This window comes from Leucoraja erinacea, chromosome 32, assembly GCF_028641065.1.
Source record: "Leucoraja erinacea ecotype New England chromosome 32, Leri_hhj_1, whole genome shotgun sequence".
NCBI classification, from domain to species: domain Eukaryota; kingdom Metazoa; phylum Chordata; class Chondrichthyes; order Rajiformes; family Rajidae; genus Leucoraja; species Leucoraja erinaceus.
In genome coordinates this window covers 3,653,116-3,680,911 of record NC_073408.1, presented here as the reverse complement: position 1 = coordinate 3,680,911, position 27,796 = coordinate 3,653,116, and the positions used below count along the sequence as shown (strand labels likewise).

Genomic DNA, 27,796 nt, shown 5'->3' with positions numbered 1-27,796 from the left:
CCATGTGATATTAAAACGCCATTAGTGAGGGATGGGAGCACTGGGGAAAATATCTCAGCTGATAAGTGTTGTGGTTTTCAATACTCAAATTAATTCAGATCACGCGGAGAATTCTTCAAGAAGCTTAACTTTTATTTGCAAACAAAAGTTGGTTTTCCCCCAGCATCAAATCACGTGGAGCTCTCTCCCGCTCCAAACAAAGGATCATCGCTTTTTATACCATTTTCAAATCAGCATGCCCCACCCCTGTTACATTTCCATATCCATTCATTTGCTAACATTCCCTTATTACCAGCCAATCACTTGCTCCCACTTATTCCCAGTATATTTCCACATTTGCAACTGATGTAGGTGTCACATAACTTCTTGTGGCCCCCTTCCCTTGCATTTGCGTTTAACTCCTTTGTTCAGATTTCATTGCAACAAAGTGAAATTCACGAAAAATAGACAATTCCCAGAACCCACTTCAGAAAATACAAAAGATACAGTGATTACTCAATTTATATTAACAAGACATTGTTCCCATTAAACCTTTACATCTTGGGAAATAATGTAACTTCTTAAACTACAGATCCAAACACAAAGATCTAATGTATTTAATCCTAATTAGAATACAATATATTTCCCAGATGATCTTCTTTATAAATCATATTTAAACTAACATCATCTTACATTACACACCTTAAAATAGAAATTTACTCTGTCTTTCCACATGGAGCTGTCCATATAGAACAAACTGCCAGAGGAATTGGTGGAGGCATCATAAAAACACAAAATGCATGAAACAGCCAGTGTATTAGAACCAAAAGAACAATAAAGAAATTTGAAGTATAGCATATAAGGGGAATCCAGTCATGGCTTCATGGCTCTGCTACGAGCACGTTTCCATACTCATCCAAAAGCTGCAAAGCTGCTCCATTTGTCCATCCGAATCCCACCTGTGGATAGATAATAGTTAAACAAGAAACCAATTGGAACAACACAGTTAGAAAGTGGTTAGTATAACCTATAACAGGATTTATAAAGAAAAGGGAATAAATACAAAAAGCAGGGGACTGTTGAACGTGTACTAAACATTTATTGGGTTATAAACTGAATAAGACTTCCAATTGTCGTCACCGCATTTGGGAAAGGATGCGAAAGCCCTTGTTGGTGCAGGACAGGTTGAATGTAATTATACTCAGAGTTTTACAGCAGAGAAACATTGTCTTTGGCCCAACTTGCCTATACTCATTAAAGCTTATCTATACATATACCTGTCTAAATGTCCTTTAAACATTATGGGATCTGCCTCAACTAACTCCCCTGGCAGCTTGTTCAATATACTTCCCACCCTCTGTGGAAAAAGTCGCTCCTCAGATTCTTATTAAATCTTTCTCCTCCCACTTTAAACCCAGTTGCTCTTGTTCTAGATTCCCCTACTCTGAGTAAAAGGCTCTGTGCATTCACCCTACCTATTTCCCTCATGATGTTGTACACTTGACAAGATCACCCCTCAGCCACCTGAGCTCAAAAGAATAAAGTTCCAGACTGTCCAACCTCTCCTTATGGTTCCGGCCCTCAAAACCTGGCAAAATTCTCATAATTTGTTGCATTCTTTCTGGTTTAACACCATCCTTCCTGCAACAGGATGACTGAAACTGAATGCATGCCTCACCAACATCTTGTACAACTGTACCATAACATCCCAACTTCTTTACTCAATTAGGGTATTCAGTTTCCTAGAGAAAGGTCCTGACCCAAAAGGTCACCCATCCTTTTTCTCTAGAGATGCTGACTGACCCACGTAGTTACTCCAGCACTTTGTGTCTATCTTCTATACTCAATGCCCAGACTGATGAAGGCCAATGTATTGAGTGCTTTCTTGACCACCCGATCTACCTGTGACGCCACTTTCAGGGAACTATGTACCTGCATTCCTCAATCCCACTGCTCTACAACACACCCTGCCGTTCACTGCAAAGGTCCTGCTCCGGGTTGACTACATGTGTTGTGAGGAGATTTACAAGAATCAAATCAGAAACAAGGACTCTGGTTTACTGGAGAATTTTGTGTTTGTTCTCTTTAGAGAAGTGTTAGAGGCATTTAATAAAACTTTTCAAAATCATGAATTTTCATAGAATAGGAAAAAACTATCTTTGCAGGCAGGAGGGCTAACAACTAGAGGAAAATAGCTAAGACTGGAAAGATTTTTTCTTTTCAAGATTAAATAGCGAGTTATGCAAGCTGCAATGCAGCGATTGAAAGAAAATGAAAACGGATTTAATGACAATTTAAGGAGATTTGGATTAAATATCATTGGGAAAAATGCAGTTCCATGGGGAAGGAGCAAGTTGGCGTGCAGCTATGACAAACGCTCTGAAAAGGCTGGTACAAACATGGGCCAAATGTATTTTCTTCATGGAATTTCTGAGGGTGGAGCAAAGGCACAACTACTTAAAGCTACAGCCGCTGCACCAGCAACCCAGGTTCAATCCTGGCCTCAGGTGCTGTCTGTATGGAATTTACACTTTCTCCGTATGACTGTGCTCTGGTTTCATCCATCGTCCAAAAGACTTGCAACTTGGTGGGATAATTCACTGCTGGAATTTGCCTGTGAAGTTTAGAAACTGGTGGGGGTTGAGGGGACGATGAAGAGAATAGGTTACAGTGATTGCCCAGAAAAACTTACAGTGATTGCCCAGAAAAACAGGCAGAGACTCAAATAGCATGACTGCATCTCATAATGAATATATAGAAAAACAGGCCTGGGAGGACCAGAGTAAGTTCTATTATTAATGATCCATTTTCCTGGATTTGTTTATATTTGGAATTCGACCATCATTTTCCATGAGAGATATTACTTGTGGGCACATGGGTCCCAAACATCTTCCATCAAGTCAAGTCAAGTCTATGTGTCACATACGCCTACGAGATGTGCAGTGAAATGCTTGTGGATTGTGCAAAAAAAAATAAAAATTGCTGTTCTTTCAGACTCCGACTCATGCAGAACTGACCGGAATTTAAGGATGAAAGACTGCATGGATAGGACAAGTTTAGAGGGACATGGGCCAAACATAGGCAAGTGGGACTAGTATAGATGGGACATGCTGGTCAATGTGGGCCGAAGAGCCAATTTCCACGCTGTATCAATCTAATGACTGATTAACATTAAAGCATTTCAAAAGGAGCTGGAACGAGAAGGAAATTTGGAAAGAACACTGACCTGCACATCATATTCTCCACCTCCGCCTGCTGCACCAGACACATCATACTGCAAAATTAAAACCAGTTACTCAGGTAAAATGTGGTCAACAATGGCAAAGTTCACTCCTTGTCACTGAGAATCCTATACTATTAAGCGGGATGAACTCAAGATTAGACATTTTGCTTGGGCAGCTTACAGCACCTCGTATTTCACTTTTGCAGTTTACAACCCAGCGATATGAACGTGGATTTCTCCAATTTCAAGTAACCCTTCCCCAATTCCCCCAGTATATTAAACATCCAGCGTGCATTAAACATCACCCCAGGAAACCACCCGATCTTCACATCCCTGCCTTAAATAGGCAAGCACTGCACTGTAGCCCTGAGTTCTGCAAGCTTTGCATATCTGATTCCATGTAAATTCGGAACTATGGGACAGAAAAGGAATGCGTGTCCAGTAGAGAGACTACACAATCACCGAGGAAGGAGAGGTTTGCACAGCACAGTTGAACAAGAGCAACGTGGCCCACACCTGTCTGACTCAGACATTTTTAACACTCGAGCTCAGTTGTTCAAACCACAACAAAAATCTATTTCACCTTCTCAAACATGGCTTGGTACTTCATGTACGCAACCCAGTTTGCTCGAATCCATTTCTGTGCTTGGTTCGATGCAATTCTCTTAGCCTTGGTAGAGTGAGACTTTGCCAGACCTACATTGTCGAAAAAAGAAAAATTCATAAATGAATAAAGCGTTCAGGTCATATAGCTATCCAGTCAATTCAAAGACCAAGGTCCTCCCCTCACATTCTCAAAGCATGACAGAAGGGAATAGAAAGATTAAAAGCTATTCAAATTATTTAGTCGAGGATAAAACACTTGATGATTCCTACACGGACAATGCGAGCCACAACAGCAGCCAACCGGTGGGGGTGGGAGATTGCAACCTTCATGTGGTCCGACCTGTTTCAACAAAAGCAATCAACCTGGCATGCACAATCAAATAGAACAAGTTGTCCTACAACTCTAGCCTGTGCAGGCCATACGCACGAAGAAGCAAACCGGTGAAGAAGAGGTTCCTTGTGCAGATAAAATCAAACTCAAATAACATTTTGCTTTACCTTCAATGATCATTTGCTGGAGTGGAGGCCAGGCATTGGGGTAATCCCACTGCTGACCACTGCTCATCAGCGAAGTTGGAATTCCAGCCCCATCCAAAAGCTTATGGTCCTGAAAAATGAAGTATAAATCTCAATAAAGGCACACGAGAAAAATACACACAACATGCAGTTTATTCCCATCACTTATCATGCCACTCCTGGCTGCGAGAAGCATCCATGCTGAGCATCATCTCCAATAACTCTAGCTGGAATGCACAACAGGCAGTGTCAGGAACCATCGACTCTACCGCTTTCCAACAGCTGGTACCAAAAGGAGCCAACACAGGCCAAATCAATCTTCCACATCCACAACACGCATGTCTGCAACAACCCCCCCCCCCCCCCCCCCCCCCCCCCCCCCCCCTCTCCCCGTCCAAACAAACCACATACAGGGAGATACAGTGGTGCAACAGTAGTGTTGCAGCACCAGAGACCCGGGTTCTATCCAGACCACATTCTGTCTACACAAAGTTTGTTCATCCTCCCTATGACCCCATGGGTTTTCTCTGGGTGCTCCGGTTTCCTCCCACACTGCAAAGACATACAGGTTTGTAGATTCATTGGCTTTGGCAAGTTGTAAATTCTCCCTAGTGTGTGTAGGTTAGTGTATGGGGTGATCGCTGGTCGGCACTTTACTTGGTGAACTGAAGGGCTCGTTTCCCCGTTGTATCTCTAAAGTCTATAATAAAGTCTAAAGTAAACAGTCCATCCAAATACCAATGGTTAAGGTGTTCTGGACTTCATCTTGCACCTAATGTTATTTTCTTTTTCATGCATCTGTACATTGCAGATGGCTTGATAGTAATCGCGTATAGTCTTTCTGTGGTTTGCGTGCAACAAAAGCTTTTCACTGTACCTAGTGTGTGTAGGTTAGTGTACGGAGTGATCACTGGTAATAATAATAATAAATTTTATTGTCATTGCACACAAGTGCAACGAGATTTGGGTATGCAGCTTCCATCCGACATCATAACTTAAGTAACTACTAAAATTTAGGTTTAGATACCCCGAGAACATGGTTTGTACAAAGAGCATTACAACAGTAAAATAGTCAAAACAGACTAAATAGTCAAAAGCCTGGTCAGGGCTTACTTGGTAAGCATACCAAACCTTAAACTGGTTTGTGTAAGAAAGAACTGCAGATGCTGGTTTAAATCGAAGGCTGACACAAAATGCTGGAGTAACTCAGCGAGTGAGGCAGCATCTCTAGAGAAAAGGAATGGGTGAGGTTTCGGGTCGAGACCCTTCTTCAGACTTAAACTGTGGTTCCTCGGAAAGCAAATAACTGGAAATGAAGATATCTCTCAAATGCCCAGGTGATACCACAGTCAACAGCATTTGCTCACTCAAGGCTGAAGGCTGCCCTTTCCCTTCTCTATCCATCTACACAAGACGCATAACAAGGGTAAAGTAATGGGAGTAGGATTACCTGTAGGTATTGAATCACCATCTCTGCGGTCTGTCCTGGCTCCTGTTCAACAAAGCATTCAGCCCAGAGAGGAGCCACGTTGGAGGCATAGAATGCATCATTTCTCTTGTTATTCATTAAATTAAAATCAAACCAAATTCCTTGTCGATCGTCCCATAAAACTTCACGCACAGCATCAATCCGTCTGTTCCTAGCCTCCTTATAGGACCGGGCCTTTGCAGAGTTACCTAAAGACAGACAATTGTATTGGGGGAGCTGGTATTGGCAGAGGGATGAAATTAGATGACCGTACAGATAACATAAAGGGGACTAACACTGGGACTCTGACGTGGACAGGGTATATGTTAGGAACAGCAGATGCTCCAGAACTCCCCCATATACACATGCTAAAGCCCCATTTGTGACAGACATCCCTATACTTGCAAGCAGCATCTCTGCAACTTTATGTCCACTACCTTCACAATTGGAGAGAGACACAAAATGCTGGAGTAGACAAAGTGCTGGAGAAACTCAGCGGGTGCAGCAGCATCTATGGAGCGAAGGAAATAGGCAACGTTTCGGGCCAAAACCCTTCTGCCAAATGCTGGAGTAACTCAGCGGGACAAGCAGCATCTCTGGAGAGAAGAAATGGGTGAATTTTGAGTCGAGATCCTTCTTCAAATCTCACACATTCCTTCAAAATTGGCCTTGCTTCAATTCAGGAATTTAACATGTGGACCAAACCTATCTTTATCCATAACTATTTTAAGACTAATGATGGTCATTCTTCCGAAGTGTCCTCCTATGCTTCAGATACTTGCACTGACTCATTCCGAATAAGAGGTCTCTATATACTTGTGACAAAATAAGACTGTTCTCATTAGGGAGAAATACTTCGAAAGAATGTGAATCAAAGCTCATGCTGTGAAGGTTCCACACCAGTGTGTGGTTGTAACAAGCAGAGCAAGGTTCAACATCCTGCATAGTGTCAGCTGGTCAGTTAATCACCATATCATGATTGTTGATCAGAAAAAGAACCGGCAACGGTGACACAGCATTAGAGTTGCTGCCTAACAGAGCCAGAGACACGGGTTCAATCCCGACTACTGGTGCTTGTCGGTACAGAATTTGTACGTTCTCCCCAAGACCTGCGTGGGTTTTCTCCATGATCTCCGGTTTCCTCCCACTTCCCAAAGACGTACATGTTTGTAGGCTAATTGGCTTGGTATAATTGTAAATTGTCCCTAGTGTGTAGGATAGCGTTAGAATCGCTGGATCGAAGGGCCTGTTTCGCGCTGCATCTCCAAACTAAACTCATTAATAATACTGACCCAGCTGCTGATGAAACCGTTCCAGGATTTGCTCATTCTTGCACAGGATGGAGTTTAAATCAACAGGAATGACGTGCGTGGTCTTTGTGTCTTTTAGTGTTCCATTATTCTCCCCATTGGAATCAATGAACCAGCGCGATGAGAAATCCCAGCCAGACTCAGCGGCAGTTTTCAGCTCCACCCAGAGTTGTCTTCGTTCAGCTGAGGAGGTCAACACACAATCAGCATCACGTGAACAGTTGGAATACTAAACAATAAATGTCGGCACGGTGGAGCAGCGGCAGATTTGCTGCCTTGCAGCGACAGGGACCCAGGATCGATCCCGACCACAGGTGCTGTCTGTGCGGAGTTTGTACATTTTCCCCGCGACCACGCGAGTTTTCTTCGGCAGCTCTGCTTTCCGCCAACATCCCAAGACGGTAGACAAAAGTGCTGGAGAAACTCAGCGGGTGCAGCAGCATCTACGGAGCGAAGGAAATAGGCAACGTTTCGGGCCGAAACCCATCTTCATGGATGCTGCTGCACTCGCTGAGCTTCTCCAGCACTTTTGTCTACCTTCGATTTTCCTTCTTAAACATCCAAAGACGTGCAGGTTTGTAGGTTGACTAGCTATGTAAATTGTCCCTTGTGTGTAGCATAGAACTGGTATAAGAGTGATCGTGGTCGGCACGGACGCGGTGGCCTGAAGGGCCTGATTTCATGCTGTATCTCTAAACGAAAACTAAACTAGAGATGGTTAAGGAGGAACTGCAGATGCTGGAAAAATCGAAAGTAGACAAAAACTGCTGGGGAAACTCAGCAGGTGTGGCAGCATCTATGGAGAGAAGGAATAGGTGACGTCTCCATAGATGCTGCCTCACCCGCTGAGTTTCTCCAGCATTTTTTGCCTATTAAATTAAAGATTGTAGCTTAGTTTCTGGTGCCGGGCTGCAAATCAACTACGGGAAGAAGGCATACATCCAAGACGTCATGATATCCAAAAAATGGGTGGTAAATGCCAGCTTTCCAATGTCTACCATGGTCTTACATCACAACATTAAATTATTAGTGGCAAAATGATTACGCAATGTAACAGTCAGGTTACAGAATGGACTCCATATTGAATAAAGAATCCTCCACAGCATCCGACAGCAGCTTGAAGATTGATTTACCAAGGAAATTTACCAAAGAAATTACTGCATTTCATTGTCTCTGTACTGTACACTGCACAATGACAATAAACTTTGAATCTGATCTGAATTCTATGAATATATATATATTTTTTTTTAAAACATACCTTCTGTTAGATTCTGTCCCAATTCCACATCCTTACTGTAAGACTCAGGCCTGTGTTTTTGGAAAAAGCAATACATTTTCAACAATAAAATTGAAAAATCCATCAGTGGATCCAAATTACCAAACAATGGTCTCCCTTGATAACATTTATTATCTTGTCAATCAGTAACTGTTTTTTTCTTCACAATAAATCTATGCCATAATGATGAAATTCATACAAAAAGCATCTATGGTACAGTTGCCGTATTCTTAGTCAGAGTGATGCAACATGGAAATAGGTGCTTCAGCCCTCACCGGCCAACATGAACCCCATCTATACTAGTCCCACCTGCCCATGTTTGGCCCATACCCCTCCAAACCCGTCCTATCCATGCACCTGTCTAATTGTCATTTAAACATTGGGCTAGTCCCCGCCTCAACTACCTCCTCCGGCAGCTCATTCCATGCATCCACCACCCTTTGTGTGAAAAAGGTTACTCCTCAGATTCCTACAAAATCTTTTCCCCTTCACCTTAAACCCACGTCATCTAGCTCTCTTCTATTCTTCGTAGTGCTGAAGCAAAGAGATTTTCATGATGAAACAAGTGAAGGGGTTCTGTATATACCTGGGGCCGGCTGCTTCAACATAATACCGATTCAGAGAATGATTTTTGCCTCCATAGGCGAAAGACACAGATCGATTTGTCATCCAGTATTCATACTCCTTGTCTAAGGGACCGATGCATTCCCTATTTGAAAAATATATAACCAGTTACTCTAAAGCGTGGAGACATCAAGGAAACAAGCATTAACAACAATCTGGACTCAATTACTTGTAGTAAATTGTATCAAGCCAATTAGGGGCCTAATTTGGTCGAGTTGTTGCCATACAGTGCCACAGACCCGGGTTTGATCCTGACTACAGGTGCTTGTCTGTACAGAGTTTGTATGTTCTCCCCGTGGCCTGCGTGTGTTTTCACTGGGAGCTCCGGTTTCCTCTCCCATGTGCCAATAACGTTTCACTCATTCATTCACTCACCAAAGACGTACAGGTTTGTAGGCCAATTGGCTTTGTATGATGAGAAGAACTTTTTTCACACAGAGAGTGGTGAATCCCTGGAACTCTCTGCCACAGAGGGTAGTTGAGGCCAGTTCATTGGCTATATTTAAGAGGGAGTTAGATGTGGCCCTTGTGGCTAAGGGGATCAGGGGTATGGAGAGAAGGCAGGTATGGGATACTGAGTTTGATGATCAGCCATGATCATATTGAATGGCGGTGCAGGCTCGAAGGGCCGAATGGCTTACTCCTGCACCTAATTTCTATGTTTCTATAATTGTATAATTGTTGTCCCCAGTGTTAGTGTACGGGGATCGCTGGTCGGCACGGACTCAGGGGGCCAAAGGGTCTGTTTCCCCGCTGTATCTCTAAACTAAATCAATGAATAATTATAGCCGTTGTTGCAAGACCCGATATACGTGGACCATTCTTGGCCAACCCAGAACATCATGGGAAAGGGTGGGAGGGATTCTTCAACTTCTGCAGTTGAGAGTCAACCATGTCAATGGAGACTGCTGTGGCATGTTGGCACAAACTAAGCAAAGATGGCTGGCTTCCTTCATTAAAAAGGACAGAATAATTTGGTTTTAAGACAATCCGACACTTATACACAATCACACACAAATAGCAAAATAGAATAAGTTAGAATATAAATAAGCTGATATGCATTCAGCAGGGCACAGTTGTTTTTTAATTAAGGATCAAGAACAGCAAGGTATTCTTCAATGCAATGATGGTTATCTGCATCAAAACATATGTGGGCATTTGACAAAGTCCAACCTGAAAATTAAAACCCTAATCGGATCCCTAAAAGGCAAAGGAGGCAGGTTAGACCCAATATTGCTTCAGCTACAGGTAACGTCTGACAGCTGACAAATAACTCACTTCAAAAAGGCTGTATCATTTGTAGTGGTGATGTAGCTCTCGATCATCAGGGCCAGAAATGGTGGTTGACTTCTTCGCTGATAATACACACGGCCCCCATTTGGGATGAAGCCAAATCTGTAAAACAAGAACAAGTCATGAAGCGACACACTCCAGACTGGCTGCTCCTTGTCCCGATCTGACACGGGCTTATTTGACAGATGCTGGCCATGTTTAATAGCAGTCCCCGAGATGGGCAGGAGCTGCAAATGAAACTGGATCCAAATGAGAAATCATTGAACTTGAAACTGAATTTTTTTTTAAACTACAAGGGTTTTTGGTAAAGAACAAATCTCCAGAAAGTGCAAGAAAAATATTTTTAAAGATTTAACAGTCTTCCAGCACCTCAATCTATCTAACAACGATTCATACATCTCAGCAGGACTCCTGCATTTTCTTCTCCAGCTTTTGTATCATTAATTTAGTTTATTATAGTCATAGACAACAGGTGCAGGAGTAGGCCATTCGCCCTTTCGAGCCAGCACCGCCATTCACTGTGATCATGGCTGATCATCCACAATCAGTACCCTATTCCTGCCTCCTCCTCATATCCCTTGACTCCGCTATCTTTAAGAGCTCTATCCAACTCTCTCTTGAAAGCATTCAGGGAATAGGCCTCCACTGCGTTCTAAGGCAGAGAATTCCACAGATTCACAACTCTCTGGGTGAAAGTTTTTCCTTATCTCTGTTCTGAATGGCCTACCCCTTATTCTTAAACTGTGGCCCCTGGTTCTGGACTCCCCCAACATCAAAACATGTTTCCTGCCTCTAGCGTGTCCAATCCCTTAATAATCTTATATGTTTCAATAAGATTCCCTCTCATCCTTCTTAATTCCAGTGTATACACGTCACGTGTACCGATGAACAGGGAAATGCTTTTTGGTGCGTGCGATCCAGTCAGTGAAAAGACTGCGTGATTACAATCGAGTCTTCCAGGATAAAGGGAATAACGTTTAGTGCAAGATAGAGTCCATCAAAGTACTAAAGATAGTTTGAGCGTCTCCTACGAGGTAAATGGTAGCTCAGTACAACTCTCTACTTGTTGATAGGATGGTTCTGTTCCTGATATCAGCTGGGAAGAAATTGTCCCCGAATCTGGAGGTGTAAGAATTCACACTTCTGTACCTCTTGCCTGAAGGGAGTGGAGAAAAGAGAGAGTGACCTATGCGACTCGTCCTTGATTATGCTGGTGGCCTTGCCAAGGCAGCGCGAGGTCGATATCTGTTCAGAACTAGGAGACATATCTACCTTCATGTCTTAGGATGTCTAGTGCATCTTCAACTGTAACACACTGTCCTCAAGACATCTTCATGATCAAGACTCGAGTGTTTAATTGGTATGTGTCCCAGATAGAACACTTAAATTCATACTTGCAGCAGCACAACAGAATATGTAAATGTAGTACACTGTAAACAATAATAATAAATGAGAAAAAAGTTCAGCACACACACCACCCCCCAGCCAGTTGATGGCTGAAGGGAAGAAGTTGTTTCTGAAGCTGAACGTTAGTTTTCAGACACACACATATATACATACATATATACACATACATATATACACACACACACACACACATATACATATACACACATACACACACACATATATATATATGCACATACACACACACACACACATACACACACACATATACACATATACACACATATATGCACATATATATACACATATATATATACACACATATATACACACACACACACATATACACACACACATATACATATATATACACATATATACATATATATATATATATATATATAGCCTCTCAAATTTTACCTGTCGATGAGGTGAAGGAAGTTTTTAATCATTCCTTTTGCCGTTGTATTCATCTCAGAGATCAGAAGTCCTTTTATTATCCAGTAAGAGTCCCTGAAGAAAACAAAATAATTGACATGACTCCCAACACATTAGGAAGCATTCCACTCAAGGTAGAATCAATAGTGATGTTTCTACGAGCGCACTAGACAAGCTGAACAAAGATCCTTTCACCCATCCTTTCTCTCCAGAGATGCTGCCTGACCCACAGAGTTACTCCAGCACTTTGTGCCCGTCTAAGCTGAATAGATACATCAATCTTTGGAGGTTTACCGAACCTGGTAGAAGCGGCTCTCCTAGCGTGAATACTTAATCCCTACTCCAGCACAGGCAAAGCCTTTGACAAATGTATCCTGAAGTTTGATTTTTAAATGAGGATCGGTAGTAATAATAATGTCATTAAGCAGTTTGAGGGTGCCTGTCACATTGTGCACATTCCTGGTTCTGCGTTTGCCTTTGGCTTAGTTTAGCTCAGAGATACAGCACAGAAACAGGCCCTTCGGCCCACCGAGTCCATGCCGACCAGCGATTCACACACATTTACATTATCCTACATACACTAGGGACAATTTTACAATTATACCAAGCATACAATTTTACTTACAAAACTGCGCATTTTTAGAGTGTGGGAGGAAACCGGAGATACCCAAGCAGATCATGTAGAGAACGTACAAATTCCGTACAGACAGCACCCATAGTCAGGATCAAACCCAGGTCTCTGGCGCTGTTGCGTCACAGTGCCTCAGTTCTAATCCAGTGCCATTTCAGCATAGGCTAAAATAGTTTAATCTGTTCAGCGGCACAAGGACATCAGCAACAGGAAACTAATACCATGGCTATCACTGATCTTGCCTGTTTGTATCAACTGCAGCTATTCCAAACTCGCCTTTTAAGAATCCTACATGTACGATATCATGGCAGATTAAATTTACTGATTTTGATTAGTTCGGGTGTTATGGGGGAAGACGGGAGAATGGGGTTAGGTGGAAGAGATAGATCAGTCATGGTTGGATGGCAGAGTGGACTTGATGGGCTGAAGGGCCTGGTTGTGCTCCTAGAACAGTAATGTCCAGCTTCAGGAACAGGCTATTGAACACCGCAACCTCCATCTAAACTCAGCACTAGCCTGGTCGCAGTGGGATCTTCAGGCTATGGTTGGTTCTTGGCACTAGGTTGGCTCTTTTATTTATTGAACCTTTTTATTTTAATATTTGTTATATTATCTGTTGACCAAGTTATTGTGTTGCCGCAAGAGAAAAAATAAATCGTGGTTCTGACTTTTGAAAACCAAGCTAATGTTTGCTTCACTGAAATGACAGAGTTGCCAAGGTACACAAAAATGCTGGAGAAACTCAGTGGGTGCAGCAGCATCTATGGAGCGAAGGAAATCATGGCTAATCTTGAAACATAGAAAATAGGTGCAGGAGTAGGCCAATCGGCCCTTCGAGCCTGCACCGCCATTCAATATGATCATGGCTGATCATCCAACTCAGTATCCTGTACCTGCCTTCTCTCCATACCCCCTGATCCCTTTAGCCACAAGGGCCACATCTAACTCCCTCTTAAATATAGCCAATGAACTGGCCTCAACTACCGTCTGTGGCAGAGAATGCCACAGATTCACCACTCTCCGTGTGAAAAATGTTTTTCTCATCTCGGTCCTAAAAGATGTCCCCCTTATCCTTAAACTGTGACCCCTTGTTCTGGACTTCCCCAACATTGGAAACAATCTTCCTGCATCTAGCCTGTCCAACCCCTTAAGAATTTTGCACGTTTCTATAAGATCCCCCCTCAATCTTCTAAATCCTAGCGAGTACAAGCCGACATCCTACATCAGTACCCCCCGTTCCTGCTTTCTCACCATTAACTTTCTAACATTGATGAAGAAGGGTTTCGGACTAAGGAAATAGGCAACTTTTCGGGCCGAAACCCTTTGGGTTTCGGCCCGAAACGTTGCCTATTTCCTTCGCTCCATAGATGCCGCTGCACCCGCTGAGTTTCTCCAGCATTTTTGTGTACCTTCAATTTTCCAGCATCTGCAGTTCCTTCTTAAACAAAGTTGCCAAGGTAGTTGTTTCAATTGTGGATGATACGAAGATACTGTTGGCGGAGGGGCAGGTAGTGTTGAGGAAGCAGGGAATCTGCAGAATGACAGTGTGAGTGGGCAAAGAAGTGGCAGATGGAACACAGCGTGGCAAAGTTTAAAGTTTACAGTCATGCATTCTGGCAGAAGGAATAAAGATCTATTATTCAGAAATAAGAGCAGCCTTAATTTGCTGAATGGCCAAAATCTACTCTGTAATTTTAGAATTTACAATAGACAATAGGTGCAGGAGTAGGCCACTCGGCCCTTCGAGCCAGCACCGCCATTCAATGTGATCATGGCTGATCATCCACAATCAGTACCCCGTTCCTGCCTTCTCCCCATATCCCCTGGCTCCGCTGTCTTTAAGAGCCCTATCTAGCTCTCTCTTGAAAGTATCCAGAGAACCGGCCTCCACCGCCGTCTGAGGCAGAGAATTCCACAGACTCACAACTCAAAAGTGTTTCCTCATCTCCGTTTAAAAATGTTTCAAAGGTGCTGAAAAACACTGATAAGACAGGCACAAAACTGCAGTTTTTGGAATCCTGGATTGAGTGAATAATGAATGACCTGGATAGAGTGAATATGGAGAGGATGTTTCCTTTAGTGGGAGTGTCTAGGACCAGAGGCCATAGCCTCAGAATAAAACAACGTACTTTTAGAAAGGAGCAGAGAAGGACTTTATTTTGTCAGAGGGTGGTGAATCTGTGGAATTCATTGCCAGACTGGTGTGGAGGCCAAATCAATGGATATTTTTAAGGCAGAGATTGACAGATTTCCGATTAGTAAGGTTACATAGAAACATAGAAATTAGGTGCAGGAGTAGGCCATTCGGCCCTTCGAGCCTGCACTGCCATTCAATATGATCATGGCTGATCATCCAACTCAGTATCCCGTACCTGCCTTCTCTCCATACCCCCTGATCCTCTTAGCCACAAGGACCACATCTAACTCCCTCTTAAATATAGCCAATGAAGTGGCCTCAACTACCCTCTGTGGCAGAGAGTTCCAGAGATTCACCACTCTCTGCGTGAAAAAAGTTCTTCTCATCTCGGTTTTAAAGGATTTCCCCTTTATCCTTAAGCTGTGACCCCTTGTCCTGGACTTCCCTAACATCGGGAACAATCTTCCTGCATCTAGCCTGTCCAACCCCTTAAGAATTTTGTAAGTTTCTATAAGATCCCCTCTCAATCTTCTAAATTCTAGAGAGTATAAACCAAGTCTATCCAGTCTTTCTTCATAAGACAGTCCTGACATCCCAGGTTGTCAGGGGTTATGGGGAGAAGGCATGAAAATGGGATTGGGAGGGAAAGATAGATCTGCCATGATTGAATAGCGGAGTAGACTTGAAGAATTCTGCTCCTAGAACCTACGAGCAAAAGTGCAGGAGGAACTCGGCAAACACATAACTCTTCTGCGGAGGGAATGAACTGACCACATTTCTGATCGTTGGGAACTCCTTTGGAATAATGAGGCTCAGGTAATGTTGCAGAAACCCCAATTTGAAAATGTCCATGAGCTCTTACCAGTAATAGTATTCCCTGAATCGACCGCCGGGTACAATCAATGGATTAGGCACATAAATTTGGGAATAAAGTTCTGGGTGCAACTGTACATCCTGTTTGATCTGAAAGGGGGCAGACAGTGAAGTTAGGGGAAAATTACATGTGTTCAAATCCAACATGAAACCTTGCAATGTATGTAGACTGTATTGAATCATTTGTATAGCATTCGGAAATGACCGATACATTTTTCGCACGGTTTATGTACTGTATATTTATTACCTGAATAAAGTCTATTTTGAAATACATTTTAAAAAACTTGCAATCGACCATGTGGTACAAGTATTGCCCCAATTAGGCCCCAGCTAACAGTACAGAAGGAGTAGAGATAGGACTCATGAACCTGCACCAACTTCAATAAGATCATCGCTGCTTCTGTGCCAAGGTTCTTAAAAAAAAAAAAAAAAAAAATCTCTCTCAATTGTTAAAGGGCCTGTCCCACTCAGGCGACTGCCAGGGACTAGTGTTAATGGAATTCACCAATGATATCTGGCGACAACCTACAACAACAACCTACGACAGCAAAAATTGTCGCCAAAAATCTTTCAACATGTTGAACATTTTGCGGCAGTCGCCCCCAAAAAAAAAATCACGTAAGTGGGACAGGCCCAACTGTCTAAACATCAATTTCAGTCTTTAATATATTCAGATTGAACTTCCTCAGCTCTCTGGAGGAAGAGAAGTCTTCCACAAGGTGGCATGGGGATACATTGCTCCTCATCCTAGTCTCAAAAGCAAACCTGCCATCTTAATACCAGCTCCAGAGCAGAGAGAGCACCTGCACCTTCTCAGAATCAATAGACAATAGGTGCTGCATCTTCAATGTGATCATGGCTAATCATCCCCAATCAATAAGATTCCTTCTCATTCTTCTAATATACAGCTTGAAGAGATGAATCACTCATTCTCTCGCAACAGAAGCACTCCTTCATACCAGTGAGCAGGTCACAATCATTTCTGCTGGGATCCTCGTTAGTTTTAAAACTATGCTCAATTATCAATTAGGTTGAGACCATGATTCATCCAGGTGAATGTTTTAAATGACGTCATTCAATTTTATGACTGGATGGTCTCATGCAATATACTAGATTGCTGTCCAGGTGTGCAAAGTGCACAGATGATGCAAGGCTACAATGCTACGGTGTCAAAACACAAGTGTCCAAAGGAACTGGAGTGAGGGATGGGGTGGAAAATTGATTTCTAAATTTCCGGATACAAATGCAAGAGGATGCAATTCAGAATTCATGCCTTGTCGTAACTGTGAAATGATCATGGCTGATGATCAGCCGTGATCATATCGGATGGCGGTGCAGGCTCGAAGGGCCGAATGGCCTACTCCTGCACCTATTTTCTTTGTTTCTATGTTTCTAAATCTTCCTCTTGCTGCAGGAAATCAACAGGTCAGGCAGCAAATTGAGGGAAATGGAGAGGTGATATTGAGTAGGAAGGAACAGCAGATTAACACAAAATGCTGGAGTTTCCCTTTGAGAATAGGGAAGATTCAAACAAGAGTACATGACTTCAGAATTAAGGGACAGAAGTTTAGGGGTAATATGAGGGGGAACTTCTTTACGCAGAGAGTGGTGGCGGTGTGGAATGAGCTTCCAGTGGAAGTGGTGGAGGCAGGTTCATTGGTACATTTAAAAATAAATTGGATAGGCATATGGATGAGAAGGGAATGGAGGGTTATGGTATGAGTGCAGGCAGGTGGGACTAAGGGGAAAAAATTTGTTCGGCACGGACTTGTAGGGCCGAGATGGCCTGTTTCCGTGCTGTAATTGTTATATGGTTATATGGTTATAACTCAGCGGGACAGGCAGCATCTCTGGGGAGAAGGAATGGGTGACGTTTCCGGTTGAGACCCTTCTTCTCGAGAGCCAGTGTGAAGAAGGGTCTCCAACCTGAAACGTCACCCACTCCTATCCAGAGATGCTGCCTGTCTCGCTGAGTTACTCCAGCATTTTGTGTCTATCTTCGGTGTAAACCAGCATCTGCATTTCCTTCCTACACAGAAACTGCAGATGCTGGTTTACATTGAACATAGACACAAAATGCTGGAGTAACTCAGCAGGACAGGCAACATCTCTGGAGACTGAAGGGTCTCGACCCGAAACGTCACCTATTCCTTTTCCCCTAAACATGCTGCCGAACCCACTGAATTACCCAGTTTTCTGTGTTCGTCTTGGAGTCAGGCCCCTTCTTCAGACTTGAATATTGTTGGGAGCTACTGGGCCCGAGCACTTCCCGAAGTTACAACGACTGGATCACATTCTTAGATATCTTCTTCCTCACCTTTTATAATCTGTTCAGAGTGAAATCAGTGACCAGTGTAAACATACAACGCCACATGTACCTTTCTCCCAAGGGATTTCCAGAGAGCGTGGAGTTCTTTAGCCCAAACTCGCAGATCCGGATCAGAAATCTTCTGGAGGATTTGTGGCCTGCAAGAGTGAAGTTTTAATTAAACTGGGACTGGTGCTCCACATTTATAACCAGGACTTCATTATGTTTATTACCTGCCTTCACTTCCAATCGCCCAAAATCCCTCTTTCATCTATTGATTTGGATCCCCAAAATTAGTTCTGAAGTTCATCTTCTGAATGCTTTCCTTCCAGTATTCTATATCTCTAGATCTTGTTAGTGTCCCATCTAGTTGCAAATCTAACCTAAATATCTATAATGTCTCCATAAACACCTCTTAACCGCAAATTGTCTAAAAAATAAAGTTGACTTTAAATGTAGTGAAATTTCCCAACCATTTTAAACCCGTATCAGAATTCAATAGCTTGTCAGTCACATCAGGGTTTATTAATCAAGATCAAGGAAATACATTTTAAAAGAGCCACTGAGAATAAATTTAATGAGGGTGAATAGAGAAGCACTTGACAACTACCAAAAAGGTACAGCCAGCAATTGCGGGGTCATTAAACGTTAGAGTACACAAGCAGCTTATAGAACTGGAGAGATTAAACATAGGAAACAAATAAAAGCCACAAAAAAAGTTCTGCAACTAATGAGAATTTTATAATCCACGTGCTGCTAATGTTGACCACTGAGCACCAGATGACAAGCGTATAGGATTCTTTAAATTTCATATGTAAGAGGAGGAGATTTAGGCCATTCAGCCCATCAAGTCTACTCTGCCATTCAATCATGGCTGATCTATCTTTCCCTCCCAACCTCTTTCTCCTGCCTTCTCCCCGTAACTCCTGACACCCGTAATGCTGCATTATATTCTTGCATTTATTTTACATCATATCTACTCCATTTACAAAAATGAGCCAGACTTATTGCAGGCAAATATAAAGCTAACTGACTGCCAAGTCAGTCAAACTGCTAACTCTGACTGCCGGGATCGTCATATGCTGAGCGAATGGAGCGGCTGGGCTTGTACACTCTGGAGTTTAGAAGGATGAGAGGGAATCTTATTGAAACATATAAGATTGTTTAAGGTTTGGACACGCTAAAGGCAGGAAACATGTTCCCGATGTTGGGGGAGTCCAGAACCAGGAGCCACAGTTTAAGAATAAGGGTAAGCCATTTAGAACGGAGATGAGGAAACACTTTTCCACACAGGGAATTGTGAGTCTGTGGAATTCTCTGCCTCAGAGGACGGTGGAGGCAAGTTCTCTGGATACTTTCAAGAGAGAGCTAGATAGGGCTCTTGAAAATAGCAGAGTCAGGGGACATGGGAAGAAGGCAGGAACGGGGTACTGATTGTGGATGATCAGCCATGATCACATTGAATGGCGGTGTTGGCTCGAAGGGCCTACTCCTGCACCTATTATCTATAATATAACATAACAAGTCTGGGTGCAAGTCCATGTGCCAACAGTCACATATCAGTGTACCTTTGTACCTCAGAGTACACAGTCAGGAGTTATTATGCTTTATTGGCATTTTAGGCAATCAATTTCATAATCAGACTGATAGTGCGTACGCACATGATTTTTATATATATACTGTGCCTTATTGGAATGCAGGAAAATATATATTGAAGTTTTATGTTATTCTGGCAGATTGAAAATTGAGCAAGCAGAAGTGAATGCCATTTTGCAGCCACAAGGTTCCCATGGACCATGACCTATATAACCACATAGGGATAATAGCATTTTTTTTATCCGATGGCCACTATTAGCCTAACAACACCCTGTATCCTTTGGATTGTAAACTGGTAGTAAACTGGAGTTCACATGGAACAATGAAACAATAGACAAAAATTTGGTGCAGGAGTAGCTTCGATTCAGAGTCCACACGGTCGATTTCATTTGAGATACGACAGAAGGTAGCACTGGTACCGCAATGGCACACCTGGCTTCCAGGAACTTCAGTCTGGCGACACGTAAGGTAGCGGCGGTTCGAATACTCGGCGGGCCTTGGAAGTGGCATATTGTCGTTGTGTCCCTTGGGGCAAGACACTTCACTCGCACCTTGGCCTGTGTGTAAATGTAATGTAATATGTGACGCACTGTGGGGTCCTGGCATAGTTGACTAAAAATGTGGCATATAAGTAAATAAGATTAATTATTATTATTATTATCATGGCTGATTCTTTGAATCAGCACCACCATTCACATGTGATCATCCTGCAGTTAGCTACGCCTCAATTAGGACCCCGTTCCTGCCTTCTCCCCATATTACCGTGACTCTGCTCCATTTTAAAGAGCCGTCTGTCTAGCTCTCTTGAAAGCATCACAGAGAACCTGCCTCCACCGCCCTCTGAGGCAGAGAATTCCACACAGACTCACCACTCTCTGTGAGAAAAAGTGTTTCGCCTCGTGCTCCATTCAAACTGGCTTCTACTCTTATTCTTAAAACTGGCACGCGGCAAAAAAACAAAGGGAGGAAAAAACTGTACAATGTTAGCATCTCCGTACAGTCACCCATTGTCGATAATCGAACCTGGGTCTTCAATAGTTCCTTTTAGCCCCGTTGCTCTGCTTTGTCATTCATGCGAGATCTTTTACCTCAACGTAAGACGCGAGCGGGGAAGAGAAAGTGTAATAATGGCACTACTTTCGTGTACTTACTGGGTCACGGTCCTTTGATAACATACCAGTTCCTCCTGGTGATCAACTTCTCAGATACATCTGACCAGGTTCTCGAAGTACTCATTGGAACAAAAGGCAGTCGAGTTGCTGGCTGTGTTAGGCTTTCCCGTGTAAGTGAGGAAACCCTGGTGAGGCTGTGGAAAGCTTCCCCGAAACGACATTAACATTTTCAAATAGTAGGTCAGGAAAAAAAAAAAAAAAAAATCCAAATATTCTACAATTCAATTATAAAAAACTATTTAGATGCTGTGGTCTCTGCCTTGCGAGAGCCATGCAGAGGCATAAAATGCATAGTTTTATGTCAGCACCAGGTAGACACTCAAGTTAGTAGTAATGGGTAGGAAGTGAAGCTGCAGCTATGATGGTTTAGAGCGTGAAGATAAGGCTTCAGACTGTCCACAGTCCGGTCTAACCATCAGAATTTGAAAGGGAGGTTGAAGAAGAGGTATCTGGGCCGGCGAAACATCCGCCCATTGAGATCCTATCTCTGCCAGAGAGGCTGTCCTGTCTGCGGTGATCTAACTCGCAGGCATAGATGTGAGCGGTCAATTAGGTATTATGTAGAATTGCATCGGCAGAGTTAAGAGATACAGCGATGGAAAAGGCCCTATACAGGTTGCCTCAGTGCAAGTCAACATCAACGGCTATCGATTTATCTCGTGAACAAGTTTGGATGCGAATCTCCAGTTTTGGAATCCTATAGTCACGAGGGGGAATTTACAACAGAAGCCACATTAAGCGCTAGCAAACTCTGCACATCTTTGGCAATAGGGAGGAGTGGAAGAGTAAGAAGCGGTCGGAGGCATTACCTGGAGAAAAACCATGCAATCATCAGGAGACGATCATGTCAACCTGGGGTCAGTGCGCGATAGGCCACACGTAGTCAGTGACCATGACGCACATCTGAATCGGCACAGTGCTGGCCTTGAAGGGATGAATGGCCCTTTATCTCGCTGTTGCTCACGCTATTGTCCTGCTGGGTCAACTGGGCGAGCATAAAATCTAGGTTTACTGCCGGCATTCCCTGTACCCCGATCAATAAAGCAAATTGGCCTCACCCAGCAGATCAACTTGTCATTCCAAGTTTTATGCTGCTATGTGTAAAAACCAAAAAAATTTTAACATAGAAAAAAAATAACGTCACTACAAGATAAACAGGGTCTCATTCATGAGGCTGCAAAGAACTTAAACTTTAGTGATGTTCCCTTAAAAAAAACTTTGGGGGGGCATACTGTGTTATGTGTGGCACCATGCAAACTGACCATTTCTCGGACCTAATGCCCTTGCTCGGGCAGGTGTTGTAAAGGGATCATCTATCTAATTGAGGAAACGAAACAAAATTGGGTTTGCGATGGTTCATGGGCGCCCTCTACAAACAAATGGATTAGAGGTGGATGTTGTCGCAGCTATTGCGGAGAGTCTAGGACCCAAAGGCGAGAGCAGACTCAGACTAAAAAGACCCCTTTAGAAGGCAGACAAGAGGGAATTTCTTTATGTCAGAGTGGGGTGGTGAATCTGTGGAATTGCATTGCCACAATGAGATCGGCTGTGTTGTCCCCCCCCCGGTCCCCGCAAGTTACATTGGGTTCTTCTAAAGTGCGCGAGGATGGATGTCTTGATGCATGTATGGGTGGTCACAGTTATGGGAAGATCAGCAGGAGAATGGGGTTGAGACGGTAAATTATAGATCAGCCATGATTGAAAAATGGTGGGAGTAGAATCAATGGAAACAACATAATGCTACATCTCCTGTCCTATGTCTTATGAAATGTTCTGCACATTAATTATTAAAGTAATGGATCACTTCGCGAAAGGTTTGAATTGCATGTGAAAGCAAGACTTTGCAGGAATACAATTTATGTTGTTTGGCAGTGCAACGAACATCATGTGGTAAGTATGGCGGCTCTCCTGGCAACATGGGGTCAGTACTGCTGCAAGATATCCATCCTGAAATCGTTATAATGCGACAAGTTGCCTGGTTCATCAAATCCTTTGTAACTGCTTGCAAATTCTTGGGGCTCAGGCAAATGGTACAGTTTTGCTATGCAGTCAGCGACGATTGAAGGCCTGCATAGGCAGAAGCTGAATCTCCAAGGAGGTCTTGGCAATTAGCTCTTAAAAGCTATCTACACGATGGCCGCAGAGTCCTTCAGTATCATGAGGAAAACAAGAGCAAACAAAATCCGTCAAGGGCTTCTCAAAGTGAAGCAACAATCTTTTGGGGAAATAGCATACATCGACGGGCTCCATTGCATAATTGAGTTAAATATCCTATCAGATCATTTTGCAACCAAAAGTTTTGAGCCCACCCTTCAATCTGCAAACAAAAATTACAACAGCTCAAAGCACCTGCTAAAGATGACAAAGGAAATATAGTAGAAAAACGGGGAGAGGGTTTCTGGCCTTCAAACGTTGACTATTTGCCTTCAGGCGCTCCATAGGTATGTCTGTTGCATGCCCATCCTCTTGAGTTTCTTCCAGCCTTTTTGTGGTATCTTTGCGTCTTGAAAAGAAGTATTATCGGAGGACAAGTTCTCTTGAGGATTTACAAGATGATAAATGGCATGGAGTTTTATGGCGCGGCCTCGTCTAGGGGCTAGCTAAACGTTGAAGCTACAGGAACAGGAATTAATTCTATTTAAAAAATTTGGTTTGAATGGTGGTTTTACTAGATTAGATTCCTTTGTAATACCCTCATCGTCTGCCCCAGAGGGAAGTGGAGGGCAGGTACTCTGGATGCCTTTCAAGAGAGAGCTAGATAGGGCTTTAAAAATTATGGGAATATGGGGGACGCAGTGCAGGGAACGGGGGGGGATCTGATTGGGGATGATGAATTCATGCAGGATAACATTGAATGGGCAGTGATGGGCTGCAAAGGACCGAATGCGCCTAGTCCTGCACCTATTGTCTATTGTACAAGAGAAAACGAAGAGTCTTCAGGGTTTTTCAGATGGAGGTAATCGTTTAGATGCTCAGAGAGAAGAGAAAGGGGATAGCGGAGGGATGCATGGAAGCAGGGACAGCCTGTCGGGAAACGATGGAATTGATGAAGTCATCACACTATTGCTCTTTGCGGCTGCACAGCAACGGGGGGGCACTTCAAACGACTCGCAAGGCCTATTTCCTGGCGAATTCTTTCTATTGCAGAGTAACTGAATTACAGATTGTCACACTATTTCAAAGCTTGCAATTTGATGAACGCTGTACCAGTCAGAATTCATAGCTGGAACCCTAAGCAAAGGGAAATCATTCAACCTCAGGATGCCTCTTACCCTGATCATCAGCTTTCTATCCGTTCATCCTGCCTCTCATTCATCCCATAGCCACAATGAATACTTGTCATACTGTGAAAAGTTTAGCCCGTCTGGCAGCTTGGTCCAGAAGAATATCCAGTACAACTAATAAGGCTTCAGAATAGAAAATATGAAATTGTCGATGAGACTGCTGCATTAATATTCCAGGCTACTATTACCTCTCTATAAGATAAAGACAGAGGCATAAAACTAACTTGGAAGTAGTATCATAATTATGGTCATCTATAGGCGGCGGCCGGTACATGACTCTGCACGTTTGCCGAAGTCCCGAAACTAGTATCATTGCCTATGAGCATCTTTGGGTGAGAATTTAGGGGGCGCTTTAAAAATCATTTGAAAGTTTAGACCGCAAATGCCGCATTTCGCACTGTAGCATAGCAGAGATTTGCAGATTCTCATCTTAGGTCCTGCTTTACAATCACTTGCGCACACATCAAAAAAAATTACATTATGCAAAAATAGGCTATAATATGCGTGATTTGGAAAACCCTGCCTTATGGGATTCAATTCGACCTCTCATTGTAGATGGCGCAATTATATTTTCCATTTCTCTCGCGAATGATCTCTGGGCTGGCTTTTCTCCCAGAGCTACTGATCATCTTCCTATCAAAGACCAGGAGCTAATTGTTCCTGGCGATGTGGAAATATCTCAAAGGATAAGGAACATTCATGCGTTGGTATAGGTGCGATAACTCAAGCTCCTGCTATGCTGTCTATTAAATAATAGTGTAGCACCAGTTTAACTTTGTTTTGAGCTATGATGTGAAGCAGGTTTGTGAGGCGGGTGACTGACATTTCAAACACAAGGCTTATTCATGAGGAACCCGCAATTGAATAACTGTCTGGCAATTTCTTTTTGTCTAAATATCAAAGCAACGTTTAGGGCGGAGAATGGTCACAGTCTAGTGGAGATTACTGCCCTCACAGTCGCCAGTAGAGCCCACGAGGATGCGCGGGTTCAATCCGCAACCACATCGATGTCTGGACTGGTTGCATGTAGATTTGTAAGCTTCATTCGCCATGCTGACTGTTGGATTTTTGCATTTGTCGGTTGAGTGGGGCTCCGGTTTGCTTCCCACACCTCGCAAAGGACATTGTTCTGAGTTGTGTAGATTAATTGGGCTTCGTTCGTAAACATAGTAAAATAGGTGCATGATATTAGGCCATTCTAGGCCCTATGCTGGAAGGCCTTAATGCCTATCCAAGCTGCAGTATCCTGTTACCTTGGCTCTTACTCTCGCATAAGCCTCCCTGATCCCTTTAAGGCGGCGCATGCTAAGGGCGCACGACTGCTAACTACTCTCGTTGCACTCTATTGGCAAAGTTATTCGCTTAGGGTGTAGGAGTGAAGCTAGTGTAAGGCCCGGATGATAGGGGCCTGTTTTCATGCAGGTATCTGTTAAGCTTAAACATAAAGGGCTATGGGCGAAGTGCGCTGTTTTCATTGCTGTAGTCTCTAAGCTATAACTAAATTAGATGATGCCAATGAACAACAGTCCTGTGGCAATGATATTAATTTCTAATTTGTTTGTTGGGGACTTAGCTAGCCATGCTCAAGGAGTATGGATTAAATACATCAAGTTGTAAGCTGACTCCTACTGAGTTAATTCAGGTGGGCTCAAATTTAAGAAAAATTATGGATTGCTTGTGGCACACGCCGGGCAATGTTTTCACTCCAGTTCTAGTAGAGGCACATGTGATAAAATCCGGTGCAGAGTGGCTGCAGAAGTAATTCCATACTCATTGAAGTATGTTGACCAAAAAAATGCTCTTCACTTTATGCTTCGATTTAGTAAAATTTCAACAAGCACTACTATCCAATATTCAAGGGTGTTGACGTTATGGCTAACTCAGGTAATGTTTGTGTCCAGACGAGGGATCTGGCCTTCTGAATTCATTGAGGCCAATTCGCTAATCTCGCTTTAGATTTAAGTGCAGCTCACCGACACACCTCTCGGTGATGATATATGGAATTTCTCAGCTCGTATTTCAAAGCATAGCCTTGCTTTTCCATTTCCTCCACCCCCTTCCCCACCAACAGTATGATACGTCGCTGTCTATTTCCCATGATTGCAGACTGATATCCCAGTTCGTTATCACATCCTCCACAACCAGGGCCAACAATGGAGACCATGTGGGGACTGCTTCCCATCCGTTTGCTTGGTCATCCAGTAAGTTGCCAGGCTTCAGGATTTGTTCTGAACCTTTGTCATTACTCTGCTAGTTTCCTCGTTCAAGTCTCTGCCCGTCCCCCCAACATCAGTCTGAAAAACGTCACAGCACAGATTCCTCCTTTTGCATCCGGGGGGCAGGAATGTCTGCTGCCGCGTCGACTGAAAGGTACTCGTAGCATTTCGTGTCTACTAAGTCTTAAAGATGCTGAATCTTCTAAAAAGAATTTGAACGAATTAATATATACTTGCAGTTCTTGGCTAATTTTTTGCAGATGTACAGTCTGGTTACACCATCAGATTAAATTAGTCACATTCATGATTTCCATGGGTACACTATCAACAAAGAATTTGATACAGTTATATCTGGAGCTACGGTGTAGTCCGTTACATATTAAAATGACCAAGGGTGGTCTTCTATTGCTATTGATTGGCGGTAAGCCAGCCCAGGTGGGTGAGTATTTTTCCAAATGGCAATTGGGCGGCATGTCGGGTGGAAACGATCTCATAATTCATGTTCTAAATGACCATTTAACCAATAAATACGTACGCCATGATTAATCAAAATAGCAATCAGCATGCATTGATTTGTAAATGTCACTTAGTGGGGGGGGTAAAGTTTTCAGATTACATAAATGTGCAGAATGTTGATAATCCAGTTCACTAAATAAGTGATATGATGAACAGGACTCTCAGCTTATTCACATTGCACACCGGTCGAACTGCTGAGTTTCCAGGTTGGGTTGAGGTATTGTTAAAAAGGTTGAACATGGCATAATAGAGAAGTAGGAGTTATAGAAATTAAGAATATAGTGACATAATCTCCAATTAAATAAATAGATAGATTATAGGGAACTATAGCAAGCATGCAAAATACATAGTTATAGGTTGAACGACGGGGGGGCGGTCAAGGGAGGGCCTCATTCTAGACAGAAAGTAGATCGCAGATGCAAAGGGTGTTGTTCTTGAACTGTTTTTATATTGGAATATGTGCATTATGTATTAAGAACTGGAAAATGAAAATGCATACCTGTCACAAGGAGGAAGCCCCGTGGATCCATTTTCCCTGGACTTCAGAGCCATAATCGACGAATGTCACAAATGAAAGAGCCCGGCCCCAAAGTTAGTTCAGCAGCATTGAAAGAACACGGCAGGAAATGAAAAGTACAAAGTTCCAAACGGGGGGCGGAGCCAACATTCCTCTCAAAGTTCAAGGGTAACATTACAATGAAATATTGCAATGAATGGCATTAAACCTATCGTTTAATTTTCCTGCAAAATCCTCTTTCCATTTGTGCCGAAATCTCAAAACTTTTGAGAACTACCCCAAGTTGCAGCACTGCTCACAAGTACCATTAGGTTTACTTTCTCCCAGCCTCTATATCCCTGGCAGCAAGAAGATGAGTGTTATTACATTTTGTCTCACAATATCAAGATCCAGGCAGCTGCTTGTG

General features: G+C 43.0%; 1 protein-coding gene across 1 annotated transcript; it reads right to left on the bottom strand.

Annotated features, from left to right (window-relative positions):
• Positions 1-110: 110 nt before the first annotated feature.
• Positions 111-27,449, bottom strand: treh (trehalase (brush-border membrane glycoprotein)). Its single transcript, XM_055660467.1, has 14 exons — positions 27,373-27,449; positions 20,105-20,181; positions 18,160-18,254; positions 15,771-15,871; positions 12,123-12,215; positions 10,281-10,397; positions 8,965-9,087; positions 8,361-8,410; positions 7,085-7,285; positions 5,775-6,001; positions 4,307-4,415; positions 3,786-3,898; positions 3,206-3,253; positions 111-938 (listed from the first exon to the last, which is right to left on the bottom strand). Exons 1-14 carry the CDS (start codon positions 27,423-27,425, stop codon positions 861-863), a joined length of 1,485 nt encoding a protein of 494 aa, XP_055516442.1. The 5' UTR covers positions 27,426-27,449; the 3' UTR covers positions 111-860.
• Between the last annotated feature and the right edge of the window lie 347 nt (positions 27,450-27,796).